This window comes from Ursus americanus, chromosome 23 (assembly GCF_024610735.1).
Source record: "Ursus americanus isolate L20-20 chromosome 23, mUrsAme1.1.p, whole genome shotgun sequence".
Taxonomy (NCBI): Eukaryota; Metazoa; Chordata; class Mammalia; order Carnivora; family Ursidae; genus Ursus; species Ursus americanus.
In genome coordinates this window covers 10,775,105-10,792,204 of record NC_142149.1, presented here as the reverse complement: position 1 = coordinate 10,792,204, position 17,100 = coordinate 10,775,105, and the positions used below count along the sequence as shown (strand labels likewise).

General features: G+C 36.3%; 1 protein-coding gene across 6 annotated transcripts in view; it reads right to left on the bottom strand.

Annotated features, from left to right (window-relative positions):
- Positions 1-10,482: 10,482 nt before the first annotated feature.
- The window catches only part of ABCA5 (ATP binding cassette subfamily A member 5), a 121,790-nt gene continuing 115,172 nt past the window's right edge, over positions 10,483-17,100 (bottom strand). For 5 of the 6 annotated variants that reach the window (XM_087854175.1, XM_087854176.1, XM_045813895.2 and 2 more), the window contains 7 exons: positions 16,734-16,809; positions 16,521-16,615; positions 15,220-15,339; positions 13,991-14,140; positions 13,528-13,607; positions 12,490-12,545; positions 10,483-11,546 (listed from right to left, as the gene is read on the bottom strand). In XM_087854175.1, the coding sequence (XP_087710301.1) occupies positions 11,439-11,546; positions 12,490-12,545; positions 13,528-13,607; positions 13,991-14,140; positions 15,220-15,339; positions 16,521-16,615; positions 16,734-16,809 (685 nt within the window). In that variant the 3' untranslated portion in view covers positions 10,483-11,438. Of the gene's footprint in view, positions 11,547-12,489; positions 12,546-13,527; positions 13,608-13,990; positions 14,141-15,219; positions 15,340-16,520; positions 16,616-16,733; positions 16,810-17,100 lie in introns of those variants that run through there. The other variant, XR_006782697.2, reaches the window with a different exon arrangement.

Genomic DNA, 17,100 nt, shown 5'->3' with positions numbered 1-17,100 from the left:
AGTGAAGTGCTTACAAGGTTAGAAGTCTGAGACCTACATTCCAAACCTGTCACTCATCGGCTTGGACAGGTGACACAGAATCCTCTGCTAAGCATTATGGGGGCTGAACCTTCTCTGTTCGGAGCCTCTGCACATTGATACTTGGGTATTACTGCTTCTGGGTCCCAAAGCTGAACTCCTCCAAACTTGGATTTGTGGGGGCCCATGTCACATTAAGCCAGCCCTCCTCAGCACACTTCACAGATCTTTTAATCTACTCCTTTGTCCTCCTACTCTCCCTGGGTCCTCAGCCCTACTTCTGAACTTCTGTTTCAGTACATAAATTTACCGTTTTACTGAAATCTCAGAGACCACTGGGTGGAGGCTTCCTTCCCACCGTCTCTACTTCCTGCGAACTTCCCAGAGGAAACTGGGCCAGTCTTTGCTAAACTCAATCCCACTGCTCGATCTCTCAACACAGTCTTATAACCTACCCTAAAATCCGGCTTCCTCTTTATTTTAGGTGTTCTAATATAATATCTTCTCCCCTCCCCCCCTTTTTGAGACATGCTAGCTACTTAATCATATAAACTTCACATATTAGCTCATCTCACATTCACTGTGCAAATCCCCATGGTATTAGATTTTTGGGGGTGCTGTAACAAGGTAGCACAAACTGGATGCATTAAAACAATAGAAATTTATTCTCTCATAGTTCCAGAGGCTGGTAGTCTGAAATCAAGGTATCATCCTTAGGGCTATGCTCTCTCCTGGCTCCCGGTGTTTACCAAGCATCCTCACATGCCTCGTCTTTGCTCCATCATCACATGGTGGTCCCCTCTGGGTGTGTTTTGTCACATCTTCTTATACAAGGAGACCAGTCATATTGGATTAGGGGCCACCCCTACTCCAGTATGAGATTATGTCTATTAAAGACCCTATTTTTCAAATAAAAACGTATTCATAGGTACCAGGGGTTGGGACCTCAACCTATCTTTTTGAGGCATACAATTGAACCCATAACAAACACATAGGCAGTACATAGTCAGCACCTCAATTTTTACATCTGATGGCCATCTGACAGTTTTCCTTACCCTGGTACCCATGCCAATGAAATTAAGCTCTCAAAGCTTGCCAACAGCTTCCGACATCTTGACATCAACATCTTCAGTAGCATTTTCTGTTTTTTTAAACCTTTCTGAAGCATTTGACAGTGTTGAGACCCACTGCTAGGAACTCTGTTACAATTTAGTGTTCTCTTCCCTGACTTCTCTTTTTCTAACAATCCTCAGTTTATTTATATCCCTTGGCACTTTTTATTTCAAGTTTTGACCTTTCCCTTAATAAATATATCCACCCTTTCAGCTTTATCCTAGATCTATGTTTCCAGCCATGACCTCCCTATACTGGATCTATCTATTCCATTTTAGCACGTAAAAACTCAAGTTTATGATTTATCTTCCTAATACACTTGGCTCACTCTGTCTTGTCTTTTCTCTTACTAGACACCCAGTTCAGAATTTTAACACTTGTTGAATGAATAAAGAAGAGGTGGTATATATACACAATAGAATATAACTCAGCCATCAGAAAGAATGAAATCTTGCCATTTACAACGATGTGGATGGAACTAGAGGGTATTATGCTGAACAAAATAAGTCAGAGAAAGACAAATACCATATGATTTCACTCATATGTGGAATTGAAGAGACAAAACAGATGAACATCAGGGAAGGAAAGGAAATAAGATGAAAACAGAGATGAAGGTAAACCATAAGAGACTCTTAACTCTAGGAAACAAACCGGGTTGCTGGAGGGGAGGTGGGTGGGGGGATGGAATAACCAGTGATGGGCGTTGAGGAGGGCACTTGACAGAATGAGCACTGGGTGATATTTATATGCAACTGATGAATCACTAAATTCTATCCCTGAAACTAATAACACACTATATGTTAACTATATTGAATTTAAATTAAAAATTTAAAAATAAAAGAATTTTTACATTTGTTGTCCACTCTCAAAATATTTTTGCATTGATAGTTTAAGAGCATTCACTTCTTCATAATGTTGAATTTCCCCTCCCCTGCAACATGATGAAACTCTGTTTATTTGGCTCACTTCTACGTCCTTCAATAAACTGTGTATGTTTTACTTTAATAGTCTTCCATGTCTATTACAAGTGGACCCCACTCATGGAGTTTCTGATTTGGTAGTTCTGAGAATTTACACTTGTAACAATCCCCAGTGGATTCTGACGTGGCTGGTCAGAGAACCACTGATCTATATATAGTGCACAGAACAGAACAATGCCCTGCACAGAGTAAGCCCTCAATAACTGTTAGCGATTACTATTTCTAAAGCTTAGTTCTTAACATATCAAGTCTCTTCTAACAGTGGGAATTATCTTACTTTAAAAATACTCCAATAAAATCACACTTTTGTTTTGACTCATCTTGATGCTTTTGCCCACCTGAGAATCATCATCGAAAACATGAATTTTCTCAAATACGTTATCACTGGTTTTACTATTTGAAACGAAGTGAGAAGTAAAAATCAGATTAGAGACTGTAATTATCTTTATTAACAATGTTATCCCAAAACATCTTTTCGGGCAGTTTCTTTTTACCATCTCTGCCTATCTGCCTCCCACTTATCCTTATCAATAAAATTTACTTCCCAGATAAGAGATAACACAAGATTCCCTGCCCACCTTTTGGAGAGTACCTGAAAAGTTTTGGATTTTGTGTCTCCTTAAAATGAACAGGAGGGATTTAAAAATCCAGCCTCAATCTCTGTCTACCACACACTTCCTGTCGTTTCGAACCTCTATCTATTCTGCCTTTTTCCACTTGATGAATGGCTAGGACTACCTTCTGGCTCATCCCTCATTTCCTGTTCTTTGTTCAGACATCGTGAACCCTGCTGTCTCCTCACTACTTCGCAAATGAACTAGTACAAGGACGACCACTTGACTCTGGAGGTCAGCCTCAGGCTTCCCATACTGCCTTGCTGGCTCCAACTTGGGCTCTTTGGCCGTGGCTCAGGGGGCCCTACTCCACCCATTTCTGGTCCTGGGAAAATGCCCTTTAAGCACAGCCTTCTGCTGCCATCTGGTGGTCGAAGGGGTTCACATCTTGCTGGGTCTCTACTAGCCATCTGTGCAGGTTAGTTACCATGCTGTGCTGCTTTCACCTGGCAAGCTGGGGGAGGTGGGGGGAAGGGCAGGGAGACTGGACCTTAATTCTGAAGTTTGAGATAAAATGGTTTTGAATAAAAAACCTGCCACATTTCCAATGTGAGATTCATTCTTCCCCAGCACAGAGTCTGCATTTAAATTGTAAATTATTATTCTAAATTCTTTTGACTTTCAATTAGGCTAAAATGACCATGAAACTTTCAGTGGCTTTTTTATGCAACTTGGTTCTCGTCTTTTTTCCCTCAGTGATCTGTTAGATGGGCCTTGTATCTTCAACTGCATGAAAACATCCATGAGGGCCCAGAGAAGACCCTGGGTTTGCATCTTACAATAACAATACGTATGATTATAAGGGCCAAAAAGTCAGATAGTATTTGTAGAATTTCTTTAAAGTTTTTTACCTTGAACTTCAAAATGTAAGCAAAGCTATACCAATGTGTGGATCTGCCATACTGTCTTCAGAGATATTTATGTTCATCTCGGGAACTAATTTCTAATATTCATAATGTAGGCTTGAAAATGGGGGTGCCACCTCCCTCAAAATAAAGTCCTAAATTGGGAACCTCATTAAAAATGGGTTAAGAACAGCAGATAAACAACTTAATATGTAATAAGAAAAATCACAAAATAATCAAAATCTAAGAGTAACTCAAAATAGCACTGAGAGAAAACTTCACTATGCACACAAAGACCTTCAGAGTAAGTTTGCAGATACTCTATAAAACCCTGAATGTTTGTTTTAAAAATTAGACTTTAACACCTGAAACTAATATAACATTGTATGTCAACTATACTTTAATAATAATTTTTTAGAAGGAAAAAAATTAGAATTGAAAAGATGTGTCTATTAATTCGATCGGACTGAACCAGAACCAGGAACCCACTTCCCTTGAACACAGAGTATGAAGCATTACCTGTGTGTGGAAAAACCACAGAATAGTGTTAAAGACAACTTTTCCAATGAAAATTTTGGGTAAACGAACTCAATCTACTTTCAAGCCAAATCCAGGCATTAGATCAATGTTCTCATTTGACAAAACCGAAGCATTGTTTTTACTGTGCTACTGGCATTTAACAGAAGAGGCCAGGGATGCTGCTGAATATCCTACATAGCACAGGGCAGCCTCCCACCCCACCCCCAGCACATACCGCAAACAAGGATCCAGTCCAAATATCAATAGAGCCACGGTTAAGATACTTGGCATTAAACAATCATAAATCATCTTTGTGCAAAACTGTAACAAAAAATCCAGTATACGTTGGACAGTAAAGGGGAAATGAGAAAAAGTTATTCTCCAGTAGAGCATTATTTGTGTTGCATTTTGCTATATCCCCTCTGCAGCAAAACATATCACCAAGGCCTCCAATAATACTAACCACTTCTTGTCTGAAGTCAAGAGTAAACAGTGCCATGTTCTTCGGGATATCCAGCTGATCCATGTCTCTTTGGAATATGCTGAAGGTGGGAGAACTCTAGACTAACCTTAGGGCAAGACTGAAACGTACACTTTCGACCACTCCATATTAATGCAAAATCTTCCTGATTCTGAGTGGAATAGAAAAAGCATTCATCGAGTAAATCAATGGTTGAATCCCATATGACAGAAACTATTCTTAATCTGCTCTTGCAAAACAGCATTAATCTGGCTAGGGTGCTAAGTAAGAGCTACTATTTGGTTGAGTTTGCTGTAGATTATCATCTTGCCGAATCTGGTTTTTGCAGGGGCAAGATTAGTATATTAAAATGGAGATGTAATAAAGGCCACTTCTACCTGTATCTTTAATTTCTTTGATTCTCTCTCCATCCCCTACTCCCAGAATGAAATATTGTTTTTATTTCTTATCCTGGCCGAGAAGAGGGCAGTTTTAGAGGCTCCCATTTGGTCTTCCCCACTGTACTAGGTTGAATAGTGTCCCTTTCCCCTCAAAATTCCTCTCTTCTGAGACCTATTTCTAAATAGGGTCTTTGCAGATGTAACTAGTTAAGATGAGGTCATATTGGAGTAGGTTGAGTCCTCAATCTGAAACGACAGGTGCCCTTAGAAGGGAACACACACCAAGACAGACTCACAAGGAAGATGGCCATGTGACAAGATTGGAGTTATGCAACTGCTAGCTAGGGAACTCCAAGGATTTTGAGCAACGACCATAAGCTAGAAAAGAGGCATGGAACTGACTCTCCCTCTGAGCCCCCAAGAAGGATCCAACCCTGCCAACACCTTGAATGTGGACTTCTGGCCTCCAGACTGAGAGAATAAAATTTGTTATTTTAAGCAACTCAACTTGTGGTACCTTTGTTATGGCAGCCTTAGGAAACAAATACACCTATTATAATAGTTCTTAAACAAGCCAGGGAAATGTGTGCAAGTTATGCCAACTCTCAAGTCTAATCCAAGTATATATTCAGAGACTAGACATGAACACCAGATGGATCTACAGACTAGTAGACTATGAACTGGATCTAGGCCAGGATTTTATTTATTACCTGGCCCTCAAATGCCCCATCTGTGACACAGGGGCCATGACAATGCTTTGGGTCTCTGTATCAACTTCTATCCTGTGTCCAATAGACCTTAAAATATTTGGGCATTCCCCTTTTCCCAGTGTACAGTTACCTGGGTTAATGGCCAGAGATCCCTTTGGAGGAGGTCTGGAGGACAGATACCATGTACACTTCCCAAGACATTGCTATTTGTGTGCCTAGTGATGTAATGACTGCACACCATCAGCTCATAGGACAGTTTCCACTAACCTTTAGAGTGATGTTGGTGTGCCCCTCACTAGCACATTCCTTGTTGCTTTTCATTTAACCCTCTACTGTATTCTCCAATCTCATAGTAAACCTCATGCATACCCAATTTTCTGAATCTTTTCACTCCTTTTCCATCACGTACCATGGCTTTTTGGCATTTGTGACATCGTATGGGCCACTGCTTTTTTTACGCTTCTAGGAAAAGCTCCTCTTAGCAGCATGTTCACACCTCCTGGGGTTCTTGCCAGGGTGTTAAAAATCCTGCATGCCCAAAGAGTGCTCCCAAATATTCTTTCTTATCTAACTTTGTTTAGCACCACTTCATCAAGTACCCTCAGAATCCAATCCTATGTATACTGTCCTAGCTCCTGGGGTAGATGTGGCGAGGTCCTGCAGCTGTGTGGGACAGCCCCTTTCTTCCCTGAGCAAATCCCGCATAACTCTGGCCAAGTTATTTTATGACTTAACCCTTGTTGGATGAGTGAACAAACAAATATCAACTACATAATCATTACACAATAAGAATAATTTGGTGAAAAAAGCTACTAGCCAATACTTAAACAAGAGAATCAGCTTTCACGGTATCTTCTCCTACTATGTGGTAGATTTTATATTAATAGATAAGAATTAGATAAGCTGATCCAAAACAATGATGTCATTCTGTTAGTAAAATGACCACAGTATTATGGTTAATGCACATATAAGAACTACAAAACAAAAAGGAAAATAAAATTGCAACCAAAGTGAGGGATTCATTTAGCTCGTGTTTAACTGAGAAAGGTACACTATAGTCAAGACACAGAACTTGAAAAACCTTATCATAAATTTCAATGAAAACTAACAATAAAACTTAAGTGATATCTTGTTGTAGAGAAAAATAATTGGGTTGCAAAAACCTGAAACTTAGTTAAGGCACAGCTGAAAGCTCAAAGTCAAAGCTTGGAAATAAAAGAAGGACCACCTGAACAGCTTCCAGTTAACTCTTTGAAGGTAGATCCAGATTTTATGCTCATATTAGCATTTCATTTACTTCATCGATAGTCCATGATTCGTTTCAATCATTAAATGAACAACCTAACCACTATCCATGTCTTAATTTCTAGTTATCAAGAGGTAAACTTTGGTGACCTGAGATGGCCCTTTTATTGGTAAATGTATACCCTGGGCAGATGTAGGTGTAGAGATGCTAAAATAAAAATTAGTTCAAATTATTATATTGACACTTCTTTTGAATCCTGCATTTATGCATGTGTGGGAGCAAGCCTTCTAATCATGTAGTTTTGTGCATGTTGTCCATTTTTAAGTTGCTTGAAATTAAGTTTACTTGCTTAATTTTAAAAGGGGACTAGATTTGCATGCATATCTTAGGTTCGTGGGAAGAATTTGTCCATTAAATTTAAAATCTTGTCTAAGTGGGAGAATCAAAGTTATTCAAAAATTCTAAGGAAACTGATAAATATATAAGCAGTGTTAAGCATTTGGGAATAATTTACTCTGTTAAACGTAATAAAATGAAAAAGAAAATAGTTGCTTTATATTTTCACAAAACAGAATTGAGATAAAAAGATGTACAAGAATACCTTGTTTAAGCTTAAATTATAAATGTGAATGAAAACACAAGTAACTGTCAATGTTCCCTCTGTACTTGAAAACTCCCAACAGAGACTAAAAAAATAATTACTAACATTCTTAGTGCCAGGTTTTTTCTTCATTTTTAATGAGTCACTCATTATTCATTTATCAACACTAAATAAAAAAAAATCTATTTTGGTATACAAAATGAAAGGCTATCTTAAATTTTCAGTTCTTAAAGCTTATTAATAATATTTATTTTTCTTAAAGAGTAGCATTGAGAATTACTTACATAACACATTATGAATAAGAAATAAGTAAACTTTTACCTTAGAAGAATAGCTGATATAAAAATTATTCACCTGAGAATAAATTCTTTCACTGTATGTAAGATGTTCTTTCGGAAGAGAAAATGAAAAATGGATGTTAGCAATATTAAAAATACATTAAAGAGCAGCATTCCTATTTTTCAAAAAATAATGCCTTTTTATGTGCTACAATGAAAATACAGAATGGTATCTCATCAAACGCAGAGTACAATCAGAATGAAATGTATGACCAATAGAACAGCAATAAAAACAAGGACAACACCTACCCTAAGCAGAATTAACTGTGCTCCAATGACTAGCAAAGGATCTGTGCTATTAGAGTTACATAAGTGTTGATCTTCCTCCTACTAGATTGTAAGATCTTACAGGCCCAAAATGGATAGTCATCTTTCTATCCAAAGAACCCACCGCTTTTAAAAGATTGTTACTGAAATGGTCTGAATTAAATTACTCTAAAAATATTTTAATGATTAAAATCAAAAAGATTTAAGGTTGTTTGTGTCAATTTAAAAGAAAACTGTTTTTAAAGAAAACCTACAGCCTTTTGTTGTTCTCTATTGAAAACACACTCAAAAAAAAAAATTAAGAGCCCACAAAGTGAAATGTAAAGTACACTCATCATAGTGTTTTCATTGTTACCACCTGCTTGGTTCCTAACAGCTGCAGACAGAGGTTTGCCTTATCAGTCAGTAACCAGAGTCACTCAGTAAAATCCAGGCTTTACTTTTAAAATTTGATCATAGATGGAAAGCATAAACTAGGTGATGCTGTTTTTTCCAACTTTTGCGTAATGTATTTATATTTATTATTGGCATAGGAAAAATGTTAAGATCAGTAATTTAAGACATTCTGAAATAAAATGTGTTCAAAAACATGAACTGTCCACTGTAAATAAAGATAAACTTCCTATTTGACTTTCTGTCTCCTTTTATTCACCCCAATTACTCTTGCTTTCCTAAGTATTAGTTAAATTATACTTCTGGAATTTAAGTAAAAACTCTAAAAACTTGTATTTTTGAATAAGAAAGATTTTACTACTGTGAAAAAGGGAATACTCCCACATATAATTTAATTCATAATCAAAATATATTCACTCTATGTAAAAACTAAAAAAAATAATTCAAATGTCCTTTTTAAAAAAATGCTTACAACAGCACAACAGTAAAGTAACTGAACAAACATAATGGATAAGAACATGATTACAACTACTCAGCATAACCTCAACTTGCACTTCCCTTTACGTTGGTCACACGTTCACAGATGTACAGCAAACGTGGGAATTCAACGTGCAGAAGCAGGTAATGTTCTCGGTTAGTGATGGTCTATTTAAAATAACACATTTTCGCGGGCGCCTGGGTGGCTCAGTCGTTAAGCGTCTGCCTTCGGCTCAGGGTGTGATCCCAGGGTCCTGGGATCGAGCCCCACATCAGGCTCCTCCGCTGGGAGCCTGCTTCTTCCTCTCCCACTCCCCCTGCTTGTGTTCCCTCTCTTGCTGGCTGTCTCTCTCTGTCAAATAAATAAATAAAATCTTAAAAAAAAATAAAATAACACATTTTCCTCAGTATGGTCAGGTCCTAAGAAACTACCTTGTTGTGACTGTCCCAGCAAACTAGAGATCACTTTGTTTCTTACCCCAAGTTTAAGTGCTCCAGGCAATACACGGCTATGAAGACATAACCCAAAAAAGAAGCCCCTGGGTATTTATATGAATACTCGATACTGAAAGGTATCTAAATTTACAGCACCATTTAGCTGTGAGTTGCTTTAGAAAATGCAATGTGCTATTTAATTATCTACAGAGGTAAAGATTTTCTTTCAGATGCATCTTGGGTTGTATTCATTATGCAGTACTAAAGCTCAGTAAAAGTTACAACTTTTACTAAAGATGTAAAAGTGAGATTCTCAGGTGAAGAATCCAAAAGCTTGGTATTATGAGGCAAGCGGCTGTCAGCTGCTGACAGACCATGAAAAACTAGTGCCAACTAAATCTTACAAGGAGAAATAACTTAGCTGTGGGCTGTAAAATCCAGCAGAGACCATAAAACAGCTCATTTAGATGAGTGATAGATTACATCAGATTATCTCTGACAAGCTATCAGAGATAGCCAGAAAAGCAGGTATCTTTAGGAATGTGTACAGCAATTGCCAAAACAATGGGGAAAGTATAAGTCATGGACCTTGGGCTCAGAAAGGAATACTATTTTAAATCAGCTGCTAGAGCCTAAAACCACAGATGTTTTATTACACAGTAGTGTTAAAAGTTCACTAAGTTTATTTAAGTTAAAGAGTTAACAGTATTTCAGTAAAGGATTCGGCTAGTTAAAGTAACTCAGTACCAAATTCTGTTGTTTTTTTAGACTCTTTAAAATGCAATAATCACATTCCCAACATATTTGTCTTTGCAAGTTAATACTTTCATTCATATGGCTGAAATAGAATGTCAGCTGGTATTATTTATACTACATTATACCTACAGTCCCCACATGGGTTCGACAAGGAAGTATTTCCAAGATTACATTAATCATAACCTTACTTCAACTCTGACAGAGTAAAATTCTGCTTTCTCATTATAGTGAATTATGTATAATTTACTTCTAATCCTTAACCCCCCAAGGCTTATTTATCTCCCACCATGTTCCAAAGTGAATCTGAGGTGAGTTACTAAGTAAATCTACACAGATAAACTTTAAAACTCTATAAAGGAAGAGATTTAAATAATAAAGTTTACCAACAAAAATGATTACCCAACAAATTATTTTATTCTATAATAAAATATAATGTGCCCTTTGGGAGAAAGATGACAAAAAAATTTATATATTCCATGAGGGGTACAGGAAAAGGTATGGCCGATTCTTCCAACTGTGTAGATGATGTCATTCTAACCGCAATCAGGCTATTACATAATAAGACTCCAGACAAATTGCCCCTTTAATTATAATTAAAACACCTGTGAATTTTATTGTAAGCAAAAGAAGTGTTTCTTCAAAGACCTAAGTCAGTTGTGTCTAACATCACCTAATAGAACAAGGTCTCATTTCATTTATGATGATAAATGAGTGCCATCTAACGGATATCACCTCCCGCAAACCTCTATCTGCACGGAGACTACCTGGTGTTTGTTGCTTTCTGGGATGACAACTTCCACTCAGTTTCTTTAGATATTAAAAGGAGAAGCAAGAAACTTTTTCTTTATATTTCTTTTCTGTATATTATTTATGTATTAGTTCTTTTTATTTAGACTGGGATATCACATACTTACGTAACAAGATGGTATAAATTTAAAAATAAAGATAATCATTAAAGATAAAATTATTCTATCACTATTTCTTTAAATCATAAATTTAAGAGCACTGTTTTTGAAAGATAAAAAAGTAAATATTCGACCTCACATACAGACTGCAGTTCAATATACTTCATGTACAAACATGCAGTTTCAATTATTTATACACAAGTTTTATTCAAAGAAAAGCAAAACACAAAACCACAGCATTTCCATCAAGGAACTTAGGAAAATCCCAAGTGCTTTCATGGTTCTCCAGTTACCAAATAATATACCTTTTAAACCAGAGTTAAAATAAAGGAAGAAATTCAGTAAGCAGACTGAACGGCTTCAAAACACTACTCTGTCTTCCTGTGTTCTTTCCCACCAAAGTGTGCTGTTTAAAGTTCCACAACTGTTATCTTCTTCCTCTTGTTCTTTAGTGAGCTCTACAAAAACCTAAATGAGAGTAGATAAATGAATACAGTATTCTGTATTGTAATTATCTCAAAGAATTTTTAATTAAATCAGAAACAGTGTAAGGCTACATCTACATACATTAACCATTCAACTATCAAGAGATATACTGGCATTAATATTATTTAAACAGAATAACTCCTTTAATCACATACAAAGATGAATGCTATGAGGATTAACAGATTGTTTTTTGATTAATACATGTAAGTAGCAGTCATAAAAAATAATTTATAAAAATTTAAGCAATGTAATTTCAGATACATGAAATAACGTCAACAGCACCCATTTTTCTTTTTTTCTTTTTTTTTTTAAGATTTTATTTATTTATTTGACAGAGAGAGAGCGAGTGAGAGAAGGAACACAGGCAGGGGGAGTAGGAGAGGAAGAAGCAGGCTCCCAGCGGAGGAGCCTGATGTGGAGCTCGATCCCAGGACTCTGGGATCACGCCCTGAGCCGAAGGCAGACGCTTAACAACTGAGCCACCCAGGCGCCCCAACACCCATTTTTCTTTACTAAACAAACAATACTGAACTTTTCAAAATAAGCAGATGGACAGCCTAAAGTTGTTTAAAATTATACAAAGTTTAGGCATATTGTATAACAATTTGTCTCTGGTTCATAAACACCCCCCCTCTCCAACATAAACTGAAATAATTAGGGGTGTCTTGGCAGCTCAGTTGGTTAAGCTTCCAACTCTTGGTTTCAGCTCAGGTCATGATCTCAGCATTGTAAGATGGAGCCCTGCATGACTCTGTGCTCAGCGGGAAGTCTGCTTCCCTTCTCCCCCTCCCTCAGCACCTACTCTCACTCCACACATTCTCTCTCGAATAAATAAATCTTTAAAAATAAATAAATAAATCTAAACAATTAGATATCAGACACTTTCTTCCATAAAAGAATTTTTAAAACTTTAACTTTATAGTACCTGTTCCAGCGTTGCTTGAGAAAAGCTATATTCTTCAATGGCAAAAGTATGTTTAGCTATTAAAATATGAAAACAATATTTTACTCATTAATATCTCTAAAGAATAAAAACAGCAGTAACTAAGTGGCTAACAACCTGTTTTAAAAAAAAGAAATCTGTAATCAACTTATTTAAGTTTGAAGCTGCCAAAACATGTTACTTTCCTCTCTCTCGGTTCCCTGAGGCACCCTACCTGCAGTGTTACTCGCCTCACCTCACCTTTTCCAAGCATCTCCCTGTTTACCCTCATCCGTCCTTTTCTCATGACTTCTTTGGCTCCCTGCTCCCTATCTCCCCTTCTCCAATTTCTATTACAGCCTGCTCTGAACTTCTTGAACTAGATTTTGGATATAGCTCCTATGTCCATCTACTTTTTTATATTCATTTCAGATCCTTTGCAATCTAATCGAGCATCAAATTTTCTGGCTTTCTTTTCATTCCTGAAGTGAAATTCTCCCCAAGCATTATTAGGTTGTTTCATAGTTTAGAAATTCCATAAAACAACTTCTATATGAATACCTGTTCCATCCAGGAGCTTACCTCTCACCACCTGCTACCAGGGTATCTTTATCCTACCAACCATTTATTTTAAAAAACGTCAAGTTTCTATAAGCTTCTTTAAGCTTTTAGGAATGTGCACATGCCTACACTATGAATTTTCCTCTCCTCTCTCCTGCTGCCACTGAAGTTTTGCTACCATTGCTACTTCTAGGGCCTCATACAAAGTGAAGGTGCTGGAAACTCAATGTTCTCACTTCTGGAAGAACCACTGAGCGCTAATTAAACCGAACTTTCTCACAGATGCAATGTGAAAAACCATGGTGATGTCAACTAAAATAGTAAAAGGTTTATGCTACAATATAGCTGACCTACCAAACCTCTACAATGTTAATATTTATCTCACAATAGCTTCCACAATAAACAGTCTCAATTTCTAAACTTTTAAATAAAATTCTTTTATAAATTGAAAGCTACTTTACAATGTTTTTCAAGTCTTACCTTCTTCTAGCTTAGAAAAAGATTGTGAAAGGGATGGAACATCTTCCTTAGGAATCTTATAAGCCAAAATAGAAGAAAAACTGGAAACAGATAAAATATAGAAAAATTTAAAAATGATTACTAATATGTTCTAAAGCTAAAGTTCAAACTTCATTTAAAGTTCAAAATTAAACTCCAACAACTCATTTTGATACATATTTAGAAAAAAATTGTTTTAAATCTTAAGATATTTCCATGCAAAACAACCCTCTCATTACTACTGATATGAGAACTTTCCAAAGTTTAAATACTATTGAATATTGTAATATCTAACACTAAATTAGATACAAAACTCCAGTCATCAGACTTAGTCCAATACTGGTGATATTAACAGACCTTTTTTTTTTCTAATTCTTAATGCAATAACCAATTTTTATGATTACTGCTCTAACAAAAAATATAACTAAATTTTTAAAATCTTTACCTCTCCTGACGGCTTGCATTTGGGAAAATATACTGAATTTCTCTTTGAAGGCGGTCTACTTCTAGGTTTTCTATCCAGTCCTTTAACTTTATTTCCAAAAAGTAGCCTTTTCCAAATTTACTCTTCAGATGCTGGACGGTCCCAATACATCTGTAGTGATTTTTAAAAGAAAGCTCAACATAAAATGACAGTTTCAAAGAATGATTTCTCAAAGGATGATTTAATTAAATGTTTGATGGGATACTTTTAAACGTATAGAGAAGTTGCAAACATAATACAGAGAGTCTCCATATACCCCTCACCCAGTTTCAGTTTCCCTAATATTATGATCTTATATAACCATAGCACATTTGTCAAAATTAAGAAACCAACACTGGTATATTACTATTAACTTTATATTTGAGTTTATTTGGGTTTCACCAGTTTTTCACTAATGTCCTTTTTCTGTTCCAGGATCTACCCAGGATATATACTGCACTTAGTCCCACAGGTCTGTGACAGCTTCTCACTCTTTCCTTCTTTTTTTGCCTTTGATAGTTTTAGGAACTGGTCAAGTGTTTTGGTAGAACGTCTCTCAATTTGGAGTAGTCTGACAGTTTTCTCATTAGACTGGGGTTAGGGGTTTTGGAGGAAATGCTAGAGAGCTGAAGCACCTTTCCTATCACATCCTATCAGGGGTACACAACATCCACACGACACCGCTCTTCTGTGAAGTTACTATCGCCCTCTTTCTACACACTGGAAGAGACTGGCTAAATTCAGACTATACTTAGGAAGTGGAGGATTACCCTCCCTTCCCAGAGGGAGCAGTATCTACATATACCATTTGGAATCTTTCCGTAAGGAAAATTTGCTCTCCTCCCACATTTATTTATTCAACCATTTATTCATAGGAGTATGAACTTGAATTATGAGTGTATTTATTTTATACTTTGGATTACAACCCAATATAATGCTGAGCAATTTTTTAAAATAACAAATATGCATGAAAACAACACTACAAGTTGTTGAACCATTAAACTAATGACAATTGCAAAGTAGCTAGCCATTTCTTAGAAATAAACTTACATATTTCCAAGTAATTCTACAGAAAGCTAACAGTCAAAACTCAAGTAAAGACACTTTTTTTTGCATTTAAATTTATGATTGTAAGTTTTTGAAATGATTATTCAAAACCCACCTCAACTCCCCAACCCCCCCGCCAAACGTCATAGCTTTCAGACATTTACCTTAACTGTCCAGATACCATGATGGCCACCCGGTCACAGACAGCCTCTGCTTCCTCCATATAATGAGTGGTCAGAATAGCAGCCCGCTTTTTGTTTTTAAATGCAGTTCTAATTGCTCGCCTATAAGACGTAAGTAAAAATAGAGTGAAAGTATCTGAATATTAATGAAAATCCAACTATTTGGTCAATTAAGATTTATCAATATCTACTGCTATAGTTATTACATACTGCCTAACTATGATTCTTCTAACTTCTTTTCCTTTATTTTTGAAAGTTTGTCAAATAATCAGAAATTCCATGATTTCAAATGTTTCTATGCATTAAAAAATAAATTATAAAATTTGACGCTTTTCATGTTGTAACTAAAACAGCCATAAAATCACAGGGAAAATTTAATATGCTTTACCCCACACCTCACATTTTGTAGAGATGGAAATGTAGGCTTAAAGAGTTGGTCAACTAACTAGCACCATGAATTTCTAGGCATTCCAACATAAACTCAAGCCAGTGTTATTAGTATGAGAATTAGAATTTATGTTTAATGACTAGGAAAAAAATATTTTAAAAGCTATTCAGACAGCAGTACTCTTTATCTTAGTAATTACCCATATATTTATTTTTATTCTGGAATAAATAAAGTATTATTAATACTTCATCAAAGTATAAAGTATGATAAAGTTTAAAAGCTTATGGCAGGGGTGCCTGGGTGGCTCAGTCGGTGAAGCATCTGCCCTCGGCTCAGGTCATGATCTCAGGGTCCTGGGATCAAGCCCTGTGTTGGGCTCCCTGCTCGGTGGGGAGTCTGCTTCTCCCTCTTCCTCTGCCTCTTCCCACTGCTCATGCTCTCTCTCTCTCAAATAAATCAATAAAATCTTAAATAAATTTAAAAAAAAGTTTATGGGATTCTCTAGAAATCAAAATATTTAATTTTTAATGACTATTTTGTCATTTGTGTAAGATTTTAAATCAATATGTATATGTAACTAATATAAAACCATTAGTTATAGTAAAACAAACTATTCTTTTTTTTTTTTTTTTTTAAAGATTTTATTTATTTGACAGAGAGAGAGAGACAGCCAGCGAGAGAGGGAACACAAGCAGGGGGAGTGGGAGAGGAAGAAGCAGGCTCATAGCGGAGGAGCCTGATGTGGGGCTCGATCCCATAACGCCGGGATCACGCCCTGAGCCGAAGGCAGACGCTTAACCGCTGTGCCACCCAGGCGCCCCAAAACAAACTATTCTTTTATTCTAAAGTATGATATGGTATAATGTGTCTCAAGTATCTTTAATGTCATACTTACCACATGTGCTGTTTGGCTTTAGGATCCATACCCGTAGATGGTTCATCTAGCAGGGTAATGTGAGGATTCCCCAGCATACTCAGGGCAAAACACAACTAGATAGAAAGAAAATGGGGGGACTAATAAGGCTTCACATAAGAAATTTTATCAAGACGGTATCAGGCTCTAAACTATGAATAAGACATACACATATCTGTTGTTTAATAAAAGTACCTTTCGCTTGATTCCTGCGGGTAGTTTCTTTATAGTTTTCTGAAGATGTTCTTTTAAATCAAGTGCATTTGTTATCCTGCAAAACAGGTAATACAAAATGATTGTACTATCACTCACTGTTCATGATCATTGACGGTCTTTTTTCTAGAACACTCAGTTGGAGTTTAAGATATAATTAGACTTCCAATTTACATCATCTTAAACAAATCACTACCTCGATAAAAAGGTTCACTTTAAGTTTGACATTTATAGGTATATTCATTCTATAATTAAAAATAGAAAAATTACCTTTTTATTTTTATAACTATCATAATTCTGTAAAGAATATATGAAAAAGTAATGACCATTTTCTATGAAAAGTATGAGC